Source organism: Daldinia vernicosa, assembly GCF_022497035.1.
Source record: "Daldinia vernicosa strain CBS 139.73 unplaced genomic scaffold F5Y00scaffold_10, whole genome shotgun sequence".
In the NCBI taxonomy this organism is placed as follows: domain Eukaryota; kingdom Fungi; phylum Ascomycota; class Sordariomycetes; order Xylariales; family Hypoxylaceae; genus Daldinia; species Daldinia vernicosa.
This window is the reverse complement of record NW_025953926.1, coordinates 641,741-656,562: the sequence shown is the minus strand read 5'-3', so window position 1 is coordinate 656,562 and position 14,822 is coordinate 641,741. Positions and strand designations below refer to the sequence as shown.

Here is a 14,822-nt window from a genome sequence, read left to right as displayed (position 1 = left end):
AATCTATCAAGCACATAAACTATAATGATTTACGGGATATTAATGGAGCTCTTTAATAATTCATTACTAGGCGACTTCGTTGCCTTGAGAGTCCAAAAAAGAGGCGTTCAACGCTGACTATGTACGTATAGGGTTATAAGGCTAAGGGCATAAACTTGAATGGGAATTTTTCATCGACCATGATGCATGGATTGAGAGGCAGGAGCTTGTAGAATAAACCGCTATACCACTAAAAGTTTATTTGGTAATAGATTTTATTCTATTATGTTTTATATCGGACAGGTAGAATATCTGACAGGGCCTAACTTGTAATATGTACATTGGGGGTTGGGGGGGGGATGGTGCCCTTATACCCGCCTGCTAACTAGCGGAGGATAAGTATTATCGAGTCTTTGAAACAGCAGGTCTTCATCTATCGGACCAATCGTCCTCGATGGCTCTGAAGAAAGCCCAACCAATTACCATGGCGAACTCTGGGGGCTGTGTCTTGTGTGCTTATGCATGTAATAAGCCGCGAGGCTTTCCGAACTCCTCATGGAAGGACACAGCGCTCACTAATTTGAATTTATCGTCATCTTTTCTATAATCATATAACCACTATTTATGCTAAATTTACTCCTGGACCTGAATCAAATAGATTAACATTGGTATCAAGATCAATTTTATGACAGGCGCATGTGGGAGGGCAGTTGACTTGCCGTCATCATGATCCGCCTCATCCATTGCGGTGAATGGAAGTTCCACGAATTTGACCTTTGCAATTTGCCTGGGTATGCTATTTTATCACACAGGTGGTTCAATGATGCAGGCGGGAATCCAGAAGAGGTGACTTATCATGATTTTCTGGCGCGGTTAAACAACATCACACAAGGCAAAGCACGGAGCTGGGCGAAAGTCGAGAAGGCTAGGGATATCGCCTGGGGGCTCAACATCAGATGGATATGGATCGACAACTGCTGCATCAATAAAAGGGATGCATCAGAACTCTCGGAAGCAATCAGCTCTATGTATCAATGGTATGCACAGTCACAGGTCTGCATTGCGTACTTGAACGATATGGATAGGACCGAACTTGGACCTTCATCGTGGTTTGAAAGAGGGTGGACATTGCAGGAGCTAATTGCCCCATCCCAAGTCCTATTTTATAATAAGAGTTGGCGGTACTGTGGGAGCCGGAATGGGTATAGAATTGAAGATGCATACGATATAGCCACAGACCTTAGCGGTACGATCTCTAAGATTTCAGGGATCGAGAGGTATCTTCTGAAACTAAACGATAGCAATCGAATCAAACGCCACTTATCTTCTATTCCAGCTTGTCAGAAGATGTCATGGGCAGCTAAAAGGAAAACGGCCAAAAAGGAAGACATGGCGTATTGTCTAATAGGATTATTCGGTATTAATCACATGTACCCGAAGTATGGAGAAGGGGAGAAGGCATTTATCCGGCTTCAAGAAGAGATCGTCAAGCAAACCAGTGATCTGACCCTATTCGCTTGGGTAGTAGGGGATCTTAATAAGTGCGACCCTGACAATCTATTGACGTACAACGATATCAATGGCGGTGATGATATTGAACATGACGATCGTGTCTTCAAATTCCACCAGGCCCTCCATGGGATCTTCGCCTGCCACCCACGCGAATTTGCATCAGCCAACAACATCAAACCTACACAAAACGTCATGTACAATGATGAAATTACAGTTACCAGTAAAGGCCTCAAATTCACTACCGCTCTGTGGGGGACAGGACCAGATTCCCTATTTGCAATGCCTCTTTATTGTTACGATGAGACTCCTTCTTGCCCATTGGGAATCCATATGAGATGGGTCGGGGGAGACATTTATGCCAGAACAAATGTCACGAACACGATTTATTTGCCCACGGAGCAAGCTCCTCTTCCGAGCCAGGACGACATTTTTGCTACGCATAAAATATCTCACCTTCAAGACTGCCTCCGTGTCCTCCATCGAAATTCCATACGGATCCCTAAATTTATCTACGACAAAAACGGGACAATGAAGGCTAGGCAACTAGAAAGGACTAAGGTCTCGCCGGGCTTTCTCTGGTGTGAAGAACGTGATCTTTTAATGACACAAGGAGCTAGATTCCCTTTAGCTTGTGTGACTTATCAGATAATTGAGCAACAGACCAAGGTGGTTGTTCTGGTTTTGGGGCTCGATCACATGGAAAAGCCTTGGCTGTGTTTAGTTGAGCCTGGTTCGAAACTGGCGCCATCGCATCTAGAAACAAGACGAGGATATCTTGATAGAATATGTCGATCGGCAAGTCAAGAACGATTTGAGAATATCCATTTCGTTGCCAATGCTACTTGGGAGCACAAAACACAAACCTGTGAATTTAACATAAATGGTCGATTCCGAAATCCTGGTGACTGGCTTGATGGCCAACCCATTTTCAGCGTCAGCCTAGAAGCACATATCGTCCCGGTGTCTCCAAATATGGCAAACGTTGATAACATAGTTTCAACTCCCGGCACTGGGACAAACCTTGTATTAGATCTGACAACATGGATAGGGGCAATGGATAACTCAGCCCAAGGCAACCACTTAACAACTCATCCTTTGCCCGTTTCTCTGACCACTTCTGGGTTAGAAAGGGAGCGGATGAGAGCACAACGCGACCCGAGTATTCCAGCTAAAGCTTCTCAATCGCTTAGAAGTTTAATAGGCCAGTATATCTCTAAGAAGATAAGCAACCCCCCCATTATATCACAACAAACGGAATCGACAGATACACATCCTATCGCCACCCGGTCACCAAATCGGATTTCTGAGCATTACTCATCTACCGTAAACCCAGTGCCCAGAAGAGCTAGGCATACTAACCCCCTAGGATCAGATAAAATTCAGTATCGAGAATCCCGTGGATTGTCCGTTGTTACTGGTACCGACGTAATTTCTACCTCTCACTCCGTGCATACCTCAAGCACAGTTGGTTACACTGGCATAGGGAATACACCAAGGCAGTTTAAAACCGCTAGTTCCATGAGCATATCAGAAAATAATTTCATATAAGTTTATTGGGATTTGGCTTAGATTACCCCTATCCAGAGATTTAGCCACAATACCTTATATAATACCCCAATCAGATAAGAGCATTCCATCATAAACCTACTATTATTTTACGCATATTTAATTGATTCATCCCACAAATGCTTAGAGGGCTGCCCGCCTACAGCCACCGGTATATATATTGAGTGTATATAAGGAGCCCTCGAAAGAGGATAGGACAAGCGTCCTTAGACCCCAACCACTACACTGTTACTTTATGGTAGCGAATCCGCTGCTTCTAACATTTATTCTACATGTGACATAAACCAACGGTCCTCTTGGCAATTTCTAAGACCCAAGATTTCCCCCCGAGGCATCCTGTCACGAGGTAGAACCAAACAGTATGGAAACAACTTCGTTGTTCCGCGAGGAACTCTAAACCTGTCTAGCGAACCTACGGCTCGTATATACAAACATGTTTTTTGTTCTGGGCGTCACGTTTAGGATCCTGATACCAGGCACCTAAGATGTACCTAGGTAGTCAAGTGGCGTAGTTAGGGTTTTAAGTAAAAGCTTCTCACTAGCTTATTACCTGTTACATCACGGGTGATGTATTATGCTAAAGGGATAACTGAAAGTTCTAGCCTAGATTGAGTAGTAGTATGGATGTCCGTGTTTAGAGGGCAGCTGACGACGATCTCATACGACTAACATCTCTTGTAAATGACCTATATATTGTAGCAGAGCGTTTTAGTGTCTGTATATAACGACGTGGGGTAAACCGGAAGCATACTCTAAAAACTTTAGCTCTTGAGGTTAATTCGGTAGTTTTATATTCGTAATAACAGGTACCTAGGTACTTAAAGCTTGCGACAGGCTTTGAACGCCTGAATGATACGTAGGTATCCCAGGCGGAGAATGGAATTTCTGTAGTAATGACCGTTCCATGCTAATTGAGTATACCATATAATACCCTGCCGACCATTTTCTATGTTTTTTATTCCTCGATTCGAGCTTGTGTGTCGATATATCCGGACGATCAGCGCCGGAGATCCTTTATGGAACGCACTAGGTATTATGATAAAGTTAGAAACTGATACATCCCGAAAGCGATAAAGAAAAATATTACTAGAACCACGTACAGTCAATCTTGCGTTTTGGTAGCGGCATTCTGTGATGGAGGATTAGCTACCTAGCCGTTTAATATAAAGCTCGATGTTTCGGGGTTGCTTACTACCATGAACAACCGTGGAACTGTCGGAGGGACCGGCATAATACTTGCAACTAGAGCCCTCCTTATGGGAGCAGTTGTTTGGGCAGTTACAGGCAGCATCTATGGAAGGTTAAATATTGCGTCGAGGTTTCAAATTCATTAAAGGTCAAGCGAACCTGGGTTAGTAGCGATGAGAGCGGCGCCCATAGCCTGGCCAGCGAAAAGGAGCGCAATGGCGGAGACGATGGCGGTTCTAAAGTACATCTTGAATAAATATCTCTAGTGATATTGCTAGGAGCAGTCTTGAAGCTTTATGTTTTGTGGGTAATTGAGTAGATGTTGGTGAAGAAGAGAAGTCGACAGGACCGGTCCCTCTTGGTCCTCTTATACTTCCTAGCTCGATTATTTACTATGCATCTCTTACATATCTACCTAGTCTATGAGGCAAATTTTTCTTTCGTTTCTTCAAATATCACACCGCCTGTATTGTCATGAACTTTCAGGCGCCTGCATCTCATCAGATTTCTTTCCCCTGTCATGAGTGCTCTAAAGACCGATATAGGGGGGTAGTATGATACGATGTGGCTACACGGTGGAATGAGACATATCATCTTCGTGCTACCAATAAATATTACTAGTGTAGAATATAATAATCATATCAACCATGGGGGCCGTGCGTGAAAGCGACAATTTATGGGAGGAAAAGCTCTAGAATCTCCTATAATTTACTTATACCTCAAAGTCACCATTGGCTGCAAGGCCTCTAAGTAGTTCATCATTGTGATCTCTACCTGTTTAGCTCACTGGATAGACAAATACCTAGCATTAGTAGCCTGACATAGTTTAATTATGAAAATTTCACTCATGGGCATTTAAATCCACTATATACTGTGACAAGTAAAAGATAATATATGCGCGAAGTTATTGATCACCGATCGTTCGACAAACGTAATCCCAAATGTGTATTGGGAGCGAGCTGAAATTAATAAGTCGTAAGATAGAGGTAGTACGGCTTGGAGACTCTTGCGGGTCTTAGCACATGTACCGACTTAAAATACCTCAATGAGTAGTACTAATTGGAAAGTCTTGCTGGCGAATCTTTCTAATTAAAAAACGTTGGGAATCGAGGCCGATACCTTAGAGGTTTTAGATGTCCGTGGCGTCTAAACCTCCGGCGGTATAAGGGGTCAGTATCTATTAGATAGGTAGTCAGCCCTGCCAGGTGCCCAAGGAAAACACCAGTTACTAATGCATAGGTCGTTTTTACGATCTTAAAACCATTAATTGGATTATCATGAATTCAATAACCTCCTTTGACATCCTAATCAGCATATTGGCTATGTGACATACTGGTTCTTCTGAATTGATCATGTAAAAAGCTTTTTAGCCCCTTAATGGGATAAACTTGACAACTACGCTACGAATTTACGCGAACTCGAAAACTACTTAAATCGACTATAATCCTAGTTTTAATTCGATGGCAACATGGATGACTTTTGAAACTGTTAGGTAGTTGACGACGATAAAGCCTTATATTACTAACTGTCCTTATATTACTGTCCTTATATTACTAACTCTCCTTTCTAAGCAACTTATATCCGTAGCGACGGAGATCTTCAAATTGCCTAGTTACCATTTTCCTCAGTGCCATTCTGCTCAGCGGCAGAGCCTACATCAATTTCGTCTTGCTCCGCGGCAGAGCCTGGGCTAAGACGAACGCACTACATTTGCGCAAGTTAGTAATTAAAATCCGTACTGCCGAGGCATTTTAACGATAACGAGCTTCCTTCATCTGCTCAAAGGAAGGTAGAGGTGAACCAAGATAACTATGGGAGTTACATACAACTTTTGTGCCTTTAACCTTCTGGCAATCTATAATAAAAAATTAGTTCACTGTCAAATATAATATTCGATTTCGATTTCTCGGTATCACTTACGCCCAAGGTAGATTATATGGCGGAGAGGACTAGAATAGTACCTGCATTTGTTGCCTTCTCTCTTCAGGCAGTTGCCCGGGCAGTTGCAGGCAGCGTCTGCAATAGATGAGTGAGTTAGACTGATATCAAGCTTTGGGTTCAGGAAAGGCGAACGAACATGGGTCGGCGGCGGTCATAGGATTCATGTCCTCACTCATGGCCTGACCGGCGAAGAGGAACACAAGAGCGGAAACGATAGCGGTCTTGGGATACATCTTGGATGGATGTCGTCGAAGTGGCAATGGAGATGGAAGTAGTCGTAGATTTCGATGTCTTATTTTGCGTTGGGTGTCTGGATGTCGATGGAGAAGAAAACTCGACAACGAGCTGTCTTTGAGGTCTTCTTTATAATCGTGATCCTCAAGATGTTTCGTATGTAACATTGTAGCCTTGAGTCAGAAGATGACGAGTTTCTTCAAGTCACCAAATAAAGTTAAAGTTATATCTGTGTTAACCAGTTGCTGTAAAGCTACAAAATTGCCATATCGGGAATTCCGCGCGTCTTGGGAGTATTTACAAGACGATTAAACGTTACGAATACGGCATATATGAGTACATTCCGGTGAGAATTGGAGTCATCTCTCAGATGACCCTGTAGGTTACGTAGATGCCATACTGCGTGTCAGGATTCTAGATGAGACATCTAGGACAAATCACATGCATGTATATACGAGCCATGGGCTCGCTAGATAGGTTAGAGTTCCTCGCGGAACAACGGAGTTGTTTCCATGCTGTTTGGTTCTACCTTGTGACACTGCGAAAGTAGGCCTCCCAACTCAGCCGCGAATCCTAGTAGTGATTCCTTTGATGCGGTTGTATCAATGGAAAGATCAACTTTTCAACGATAGGTACTAACCAAAGTGGTGCTTATTCATCAAAATAAAATTCAAGAATTCTATACTAAAAAGTATCAATGTTTAGTACCACAACATATAAATTTGTGTGTAAAGCTGCCTATTAGCCATGTTGGGTTAAACATCCCCATTTAGCCGTAAGTGCTATTAAATACCTACGGAAGTCCCCATCAAAAGTTTTGTCCATAGGCCAGCCCCTGCAGCTTTGACCAACTTTAACAGGGCTTGGCAACAGTTGTAAGCCATGGAGTATATGTACTATCCATATTACACTTTTACACTTTTACATATTATTATCTTAAAGCTAAAATTGAATATGTTGCAAAAGGTAAAGTTTTATATACATTCATAATCTTGGCTGCCGCATGGTGTCAGGCCCCAGACAGCTGCATCAAAAGCTGTCAGGTGGCACCTATGGACAAAACTTTTGATGGGGACTTCCGTAGGAGGCAGTAAATTGAGTAACGCGAGTACGGGGACTAAATTCACTTGTAACTCAAGTCTTACGTATACCTAATGTATGAGGGACTTGACCTTGACTTTAACTTCGTCTACCTACTTTAACTTCAAGTGCTTTGTAGATAATAAATTAAAGTTTAACTAGCCGATATTAAGCCGTTTGACTTGGAACTGTGAGTCACCTGATACTAATCCGTATTGGAAGTGCAGTTGAAGTTTATTAAGGTACCTAGGTACCTATGTACATGCGTGCCCCACAACTTGGATTCGCTGCCAAGTTTTCAAGTTCCCCTCACTGCAAATCATTCTTCCATTCTCAATTTAGAAACGACTTCATGCGCGTTTGCAAGTCAGATCCCCGAAGCACACTGGTTCGATCCTTTTAGCGCCTAAAATTCTGTCACCATTTTCTCCCTTTTTTTCCCATGCCTGAATACCCACGTGCAAGATGGAGATTGGCCTCGACGAGCTGATCGAGTCCCTCCTGACAGAAATAGCCTTCTCTGGCGTTCGAGGTGAGTAAAACATTTGAATCTACTAAGTCTCTCGACGATTCCCATTAGGATTTGTTGAGAGCTTCTCTATTTAATAGCCTCAACCAAAGCTTACTTATTTAACCATCAGGATGTTCGGTTTCTACATTATTGGAGAGAATAGACGCTTTTTATAGTGGTGCTAAAGAACAGACCAGTAGTTCTGCAGCAGAGCATCGCGATGAAGGACATAAGCCAAGCGATACGCCACAGACCCGCCAGGATGCTCGCAGCTATGATCTTTCCATGTGCTCAAAAGTCTGGGGATGGCTAGTATCAAGGGCAGACGTCTCTGTGGGCACTAACAGGCAATTCAACCACTGCAAGCTAGAGGAGATACTCGCGCTTCCGGAAGAAGAAGAAGACTTGCCTGCAGAGGTGGTTGATATACCCAAAAATCAAACTTCGACTCCAGTAAATGAGCGTCAGCGCCCTTTAAAGGGCCACCGAGGGCCGGAAGGAACTACTTCGAAGTATAGGCCTCGTCTTCATGTTTCAGATGAACGACAATGGAAGACGATCGCTGGCCATGGCCCAGATCTTAAACGGCTACCACTATTTGAATGGAAAGCACTCGTTGATATTGCATCCGTGAGGGAGAAAGGTATTCTTCAAGGCGATTTGGTCCGATTGTCTGGCCAAGACAAGAGATCTCTCCCCACGCGCACGGACGCTCTAGCAAAAAAGGGCTACATCATCAAACAGTCTATTATTCTTCGAGGATGTCGCTCCAGTAAACTGTGGCTTGCTCGTTTTGCCGATAACGCGAAAGAAAACCGCGACGGCCTCAATCTCGAGAAGCTTGACTTATCAAAAGAGACTCTAACTAAAGATCTTCGCCCGGTTCCGTTTAGCGCTAGCTGGAATGGCGAGAGACTCGATTATATAGCCATTGCACAAGCATTTAATGCTGTCATCAAAGCATGGGGCATTATGAGATACTGCGATGTTCGGACTAAGTTGGATGCTAATCGCGTGCCACAAATGAGAGCCCTAGCGAAGACGTCTCGGTGGTTTACCAGCATAGGAGCAGTCACGTTTGTGGCAGCAAGATTCGCGAACGGCCAGAAGCTCTTCAAAGACTGTGTCAAATTCATCAGAGAACCGACGGCTGAGGAGTGGAGAGTCTTCCGAACTACGCCAAGTGCTCATATTAGAGTCCCCTCGGCGCGACTAGGAAAAAGAGGGCAAGCGTCGCGAGCTCGATATAATAAGGGGGTTAAGTTCAGTCCTCATAGTCAAGTCAAATCCAAGCAGTCATCAAGCCAAGAGCGCCAAACTAAATCGTCAGATAAAGAGCAATTGGTACCATCTTTGTGGACTCCATATAAGCCTATGGTCAACACAACGTTCGAGATAATCAAGAGAGCTGGCTCCAAGGGGTCCTCGAATCTCGAAATCGGCCGCCAGACATTGGGACATAGTTACCGCAAGTACATTGCCGCACTTACCGGGACACTATCATTGCCCAATTCCCAGCCCCCTCATCTACAGCACCTTAACGTTACCTCACAGCTTAACCGCATAGGAAAGACCATGACCTACCAATTCTTCGCAGATGGCGAAGCAGGCAACTCCGTTGCCGACAACAGCAACGAGAATAAATCTAATGACCAAGAAGGAAATTTGACTGGCCGGATTGTGGATGGACAAACTTCGCCATACGATATGATGATTCCGGGAGCTAGTTATGTGTATTCGCAGCCCCAATCATCTAAATTTGCGTCAGAACCTGTCTCACTCTCCCACCTTCAAGATACCCTGCTAGCGCCAAGACCAAAGAAGGGTAGGAAGCGGAAGAGAGGTTCGCACGAGGAACCCACGAAAGACACGAGCGGTGATAGGCAAGAACATCCCAATAAAATGCCTAGAATAGAGGAGCCACCACCGGAAGATATTCAGGGAGATGAAGAGATGACAAACGACAACCAGGGAGTACATCTAAATGTGAACCAGACTATTCCCGTACCTACTGCTATTCTACAACAGCCTACCCCTGACCTAGGGTCACCAGCTTCTCTTGCACCGCTTGCACCGCCTCCGCCAATTTCTCGACCACCTGGTGTATATCGTGAGCCCGACAACTTGTTAGACCCCCCTGGAAAGAAGAAGGGGCGACGGAAAAAATCGCTCGTCCTCACATTAAAGTGTAATTCACTCAAGCCTTGGTTGGAACGTTTATATAATAGTCAACCAGCAAACTCTGGTGAACGTTCTTCGAACCAGCCTGATTCCCTGCCTACGAATCCGACGCAAGGCTCACCACAAGCTGAGATTGAAGGCAACTCTACCTTATTGGCAGAACCAGAACCAAACCAGGCTAAGCCGAAACCGACAAAACGTGGCGGTAAGACAATATTTAGGTGTGATAAGTGCGGCAATAGTTGGAAGAACCCGAACGGCTTGGACTATCACCTTAACAAATCTCGTACTGCTTGCAATCCCGCTTATGTCCCAACCCCGCTGCCACCTCCCAGGCAACTTGCGAAGCCAAAACCAAACCCCAATACGATATCGTCACAAGCATCCAATGACCAGGAGCAGAGCCAGGGCTTCGATGATCTCCGACTGCCGGACTTAGCTCGCAAACCATCACAGCGTAACTCTGATGTTGGAAGCGGCCGGCCCCTGCTACCTCCTAAACGTATTCGCCTTAGTGAGAATCTCGTACCTAGTGAGAATACTAGTGGTTCAGTCGCGCAAGGATATGTTGGAAGCTCTATCGTATTGAAAGACATAGAAGCTTATGATGTTATTGATCATCGAAAACGAAGAGAGAATAGCCAAGCAGCTTTGCCCAACCCTTACGGCTCGGTTGCTCCAATACACCAGGCGAACCAAATGTTATTCCAGGTTACACCCAAGAAACAGCCTCAAGCTAGCGGACCCGATATTAGGCAAGGACAGGCCAGTGCTATTACACGAGAGAGTTCTCAGAAACAAGAAAGCAACCCTGCCCTAGCACGCGACCGCGACCGAAAATCTAGAGCTGAGAGACCCGAGTCTTATACTACAGTCCATCAACCTCATTCGGAACAAACGGACGCTAGGAACGGGGAGCCTACGCCATCTAGTTTCAATCTACGGCCTACTTCACTAAAATCGATCACACCTATTAACCATCATATACCCGAAGCAGCTGTCCCGCCGGCCGCCATCAGTCACCCTCTTAATGACAATGGGAGAAACAATATTCCGGGTGCTGGGATGGGCGACAGCCAACTAACCAACGAAGCTACACTGCCGAACCAATTGACTCCGAAAAAGTCCCGTAAGTCATCTACACTTACTGTGGGCACGGTACGTAAGGATCGAACAACCGGTATCATCCAACATCTTCTTGACAAGAACAACGGTGTCTTCCCGGGACAACGATCTTTGTACTTGGCTATGGTATCCCTCTGGGTCAAAAAGTACAGTGATATCGAGCCCCCCGACTGGAAGGTATGTCAGAATGTAGTAAATAAGATGGAGAAAGCCGGTGAACTATCACAGCAACGCTTCTTTTTCCTCGACGATAATGGCAAGCTTCAAGAATGTTGCGTACTTGCTAAGAAGCAGAAAGATGGACCTACTATCACAGATTTAGCTGCTGATCCCAAAGTGGTCATGGTTAAGGAGAAGATGAGAGAAATGCACCCGGAACCGTATATCCCAGAAGAGTTTTCGCTGTCTCAGGATGAGAGCGAACTCTTCGATGCGCTTGCATCGAAATATAGAGAATCCACGCCTTCTAACGGACCTCGAAAGCAATTTGGAAAGTCGAGTGTGACCGAAGATATTGAGGTATTACAATACCCAGCTTATGTTGTCAATGATGCCTCTACACACATAGCCGGCTCAAAGCGGCCCGCCGAAGTAGACGAATTGTCGGATGTGACACCCGCGAAGAAGATTCGTGTGGATATTAGCACTATGGATAAGCCCAGGAAAGCGCCCAGGCCGAGGAAACGAGGCGAGCAACGTGAGTACTGGGCAACTGCGAAAGTTGCGAAATATATTTGGAACCAAAAGCAGAATCCAGGTGAAAAATGGGGCCAGAGACACGCCAATCTTCAAGACTTTGCTACAGGAGCATGGTCAGCTTCGCCCCAAGAGGCTACCTCCATACGACCTAGTATTGATAGGATCCTATCTTCACTTCGAACTTCCCGCGAAAACGCGTTAGTATCTATGAGACATGTTTCCACTAGCGGGCCTAATGGCACGGAGGGACCCCCGAAGAGAAAGAATGTTAACTCACCTGGCGAACTTCTTTGGAGCCATGATTCGGCAGGAGGTGAAAATGAAGAATATTGTGATAAAATGATGCTTGACGTAGCAGAAAGGGTCGAGAAAGACCCAGTCGATCGATTTGTGAAACCTTCTATTTCTACGTCGTTTGTACCTGAAGATTCAGGATCTGAGGAAGAAGACGACGATATATCGTTAACCGAAGTACATCACGCAGACATTGTGGAAGAAAACTCCAGCTTCCCCTCTGAAGGGGTTAACACTACGTTCGCAAAGAGCAAAACGATTCGGAATACGCGAACTGGCTGCTGGCCTTGGCTACCGGTCAGCTTTTTCGAGTCAAACTCCACGAGCTTCACATTGGCCGGGGCCATGCCAGAGGCTCGATGGTTCCAACGAGCGAACTTGCCACAGAATTCCGGGGATATTATCAAATCTCTCCGAGGGAAGTCCCAATTCAATTCTTGGGCAGACCCCTCCTACGGAAAGTTTCTACGAGAAGTGAGCATAATCGAGAGATGGGAACAATCAGCTGAAGGGTCCCAGATTCTCTTGCACGGATCGGTCGCACCAGATTATATATTCATTTCCCTCTCATCTGAAGAGTCAAAGGCAAATATGAAACCCATTACTCTCGAGTGGCCCAGCAAAGGCCAGTATACCGTGGATAATATACCGGAAGAGATCAAGAACGCGTCTCCCGACGATGAAAATGCGGGATTGTCGATAATCCATCGCAACAGGGGTAGACCAAGAAGAGAACATTTTGTTGAATCACCGCCTAAAGAACAAGCTAAGCCCAGCGTAAAGAAGCCTTCAAGGAAGTCACAAACAGTCCCAGAACCCCAAGCAGAAGTTAAGTATAAGACACGATCACTCAGACCCATACCTGTCCAGCATCGGGGCCGCGTGAGCATACCACGCCCGAATGAGGATAATCTTGGCCTCAGCGGCGAAACAGAAGTCATAGCCGCGTTCGTGGTATTCAAAACACTCCTAGGTGGGATCGATAGGAAGGCAGATATTGGCTCAATACTGAAGGCTTTCCCTAAATTCTCCCACTCAGCGCTAAGAAAATTCTGGCCTAGAGTTAGTAGAGAACGGAAGACATATATTGATGCTCTGACGGAAAAATTTCAATCGGCATTTTTAGAGGCTTATGAAGCGGGGGAAGTTGAGCCTCTTAATTACGACGACATCGACTCCTACGATTGGCAATCTCTAATCATCTGGGCTACTAAATTAGAGACGCACGACAAGATAGAACTTCCTGGATCCCGACGCGATCTAGAAGAGACCTATTCCCTTGAGGATGTAGGCAACGAAGCTACGGATTGGAGAGAGACCTGGTTTCAGAACTTAGCTTCTATCTACTCGCGAGTTGAAGCAACGTCTGGCGAGCCTATTTCAATTCCTTTGAGTCACGATATTTCAGCTGAAGAAGAAATCACTGGTCGAGCGAGGTCGTGGGTTCGCTCTTTGTGTGTAACCCCAATACGGGGTGCAAAGATGCCCGAGGAGATTCGTGCGAAGCTCTTAAGTTTAAGTGGCGGGAATGAAGCAGAAACAAACAAGCTACTCAAGAAAGTAGTTGATAAGCTTATATCAGAAAGGGTTGCGTCAAGAAGCAAAGGGAAGATATTGGGTCAGTCCTTGCGACTGCACGGAGTCTTTGCGAAGCACCTTGAGAAACCGGCTACCGTCGAGAAATTCGCACAATCTGCCAATTTCAAAACACTACTAGATGAGAGCTTTCGCAAAGGCGAGGGGTTTGTTGTCCCGTACGTTGCAGATGACGGGACAATCATGGCGATTTTCAACCTCCAAGCGCAAGGCCACATCCGCGCAGAAGCCACAGACATCCCTAATATTCCCTTTGGGTTTGAGCCAGGCAATTACGACGGCCGGACGTTCCCGAAAAGTTACTATCACTTCAATGTAATGTTATCACCTACGGCGAGCTACGTATTTAACGAAGATCTGCCAGTTCTCCAGCAAGCAGGGCAGGTCGGGGTACCCCAACAGGGACCTCTAAATGAGATACCGATCTGGGTCGATTTCTTCGGAAATCTCGACAAGACCCGCTGGATTACATATCTCAGCATGACAACTTTAGCGCTCGCAACTAAAGGCCCATTGACACCGCAAACGGCAAGCGTGCTGCTGAAGCCGTTCGTCGAGCCGTTCGAGGCCAAGTTAATTATGGATTGGATTGATGGTCTAGGCATCTTGGAGCGCTATGGCTCAGGGCAAAGCGCCACGGTGGGGGAGTGGTGGTGGTTGGTCGTGGGCCGACTAGCACTTGATGTGATAGGAAGAGGTGTTTCCCAAAGCTAGGATTGTTAAAGAGAGCAATTCATTGTAAATTAAACCAACGCAAATTTAGTGCACGGCATGGAAAGGCGGCATATCAGGGCGTTTGATGAGAGTGATATCCATCAGTTTTTTGCAAGCATTGCGAGACTTTTCTTGTTAGGATCTCGGCAGCGTCGAACAGTAATAGTCAAGTTTATAATAATGCATAATTTCGTTTAAAGAG

At 45.4% G+C, this 14,822-nt stretch overlaps 4 protein-coding genes across 4 annotated transcripts; 2 read left to right on the top strand and 2 right to left on the bottom strand.

Moving 5' to 3' along the window:
• Window positions 1–705: 705 nt before the first annotated feature.
• On the top strand, window positions 706–3,039 carry F5Y00DRAFT_267738 (uncharacterized protein; the record flags this gene model as incomplete). The annotated part of the gene is made up of 1 exon (XM_048012118.1): window positions 706–3,039. The coding sequence occupies one exon, from the start codon at window positions 706–708 to the stop codon at window positions 3,037–3,039; it is 2,334 nt and encodes a 777-aa protein (XP_047867498.1).
• Window positions 3,040–4,071: 1,032 nt separating this feature from the next.
• On the bottom strand, window positions 4,072–4,492 carry F5Y00DRAFT_259571 (uncharacterized protein; the record flags this gene model as incomplete). Its single annotated transcript, XM_048010901.1, has 4 exons — window positions 4,072–4,083; window positions 4,158–4,186; window positions 4,250–4,348; window positions 4,405–4,492. The coding sequence occupies 4 exons, from the start codon at window positions 4,490–4,492 to the stop codon at window positions 4,072–4,074; spliced, it is 228 nt and encodes a 75-aa protein (XP_047867497.1).
• A 1,246-nt stretch (window positions 4,493–5,738) lies between these two features.
• F5Y00DRAFT_230123 (uncharacterized protein) lies at window positions 5,739–6,812 on the bottom strand. Its single transcript, XM_048006858.1, has 4 exons — window positions 6,323–6,812; window positions 6,166–6,261; window positions 6,072–6,100; window positions 5,739–5,949 (listed from the first exon to the last, which is right to left on the bottom strand). The coding sequence occupies exons 1-4, from the start codon at window positions 6,585–6,587 to the stop codon at window positions 5,854–5,856; spliced, it is 486 nt and encodes a 161-aa protein (XP_047867496.1). The 5' UTR covers window positions 6,588–6,812; the 3' UTR covers window positions 5,739–5,853.
• A 1,041-nt stretch (window positions 6,813–7,853) lies between these two features.
• On the top strand, window positions 7,854–14,821 carry F5Y00DRAFT_12865 (uncharacterized protein). Its single transcript, XM_048004173.1, has 2 exons — window positions 7,854–8,032; window positions 8,142–14,821. The coding sequence occupies exons 1-2, from the start codon at window positions 7,966–7,968 to the stop codon at window positions 14,618–14,620; spliced, it is 6,546 nt and encodes a 2,181-aa protein (XP_047867495.1). The 5' UTR covers window positions 7,854–7,965; the 3' UTR covers window positions 14,621–14,821.
• Window position 14,822: the final 1 nt, after the last annotated feature.

Excerpts from the sequence above, each read along its gene's own strand:
- F5Y00DRAFT_230123 (XM_048006858.1), bottom strand. The coding sequence starts at position 6,587 with ATGTTACATACGAAACATCTTGAGGATCACGATTATAAAGAAGACCTC. Across the intron at positions 6,262-6,322 it reads TATGACCGCCGCCGACCCAT|ACGCTGCCTGCAACTGCCCG; the intron begins GTTCGTTCGCCT and ends CATCTATTGCAG. Across the intron at positions 5,950-6,071 it reads AGGTTAAAGGCACAAAAGTT|TGCGTTCGTCTTAGCCCAGG; the intron begins GTATGTAACTCC and ends GCGCAAATGTAG.
- F5Y00DRAFT_12865 (XM_048004173.1), top strand. The coding sequence starts at position 7,966 with ATGGAGATTGGCCTCGACGAGCTGATCGAGTCCCTCCTGACAGAAATA. Across the intron at positions 8,033-8,141 it reads AGCCTTCTCTGGCGTTCGAG|GATGTTCGGTTTCTACATTA; the intron begins GTGAGTAAAACA and ends TTTAACCATCAG.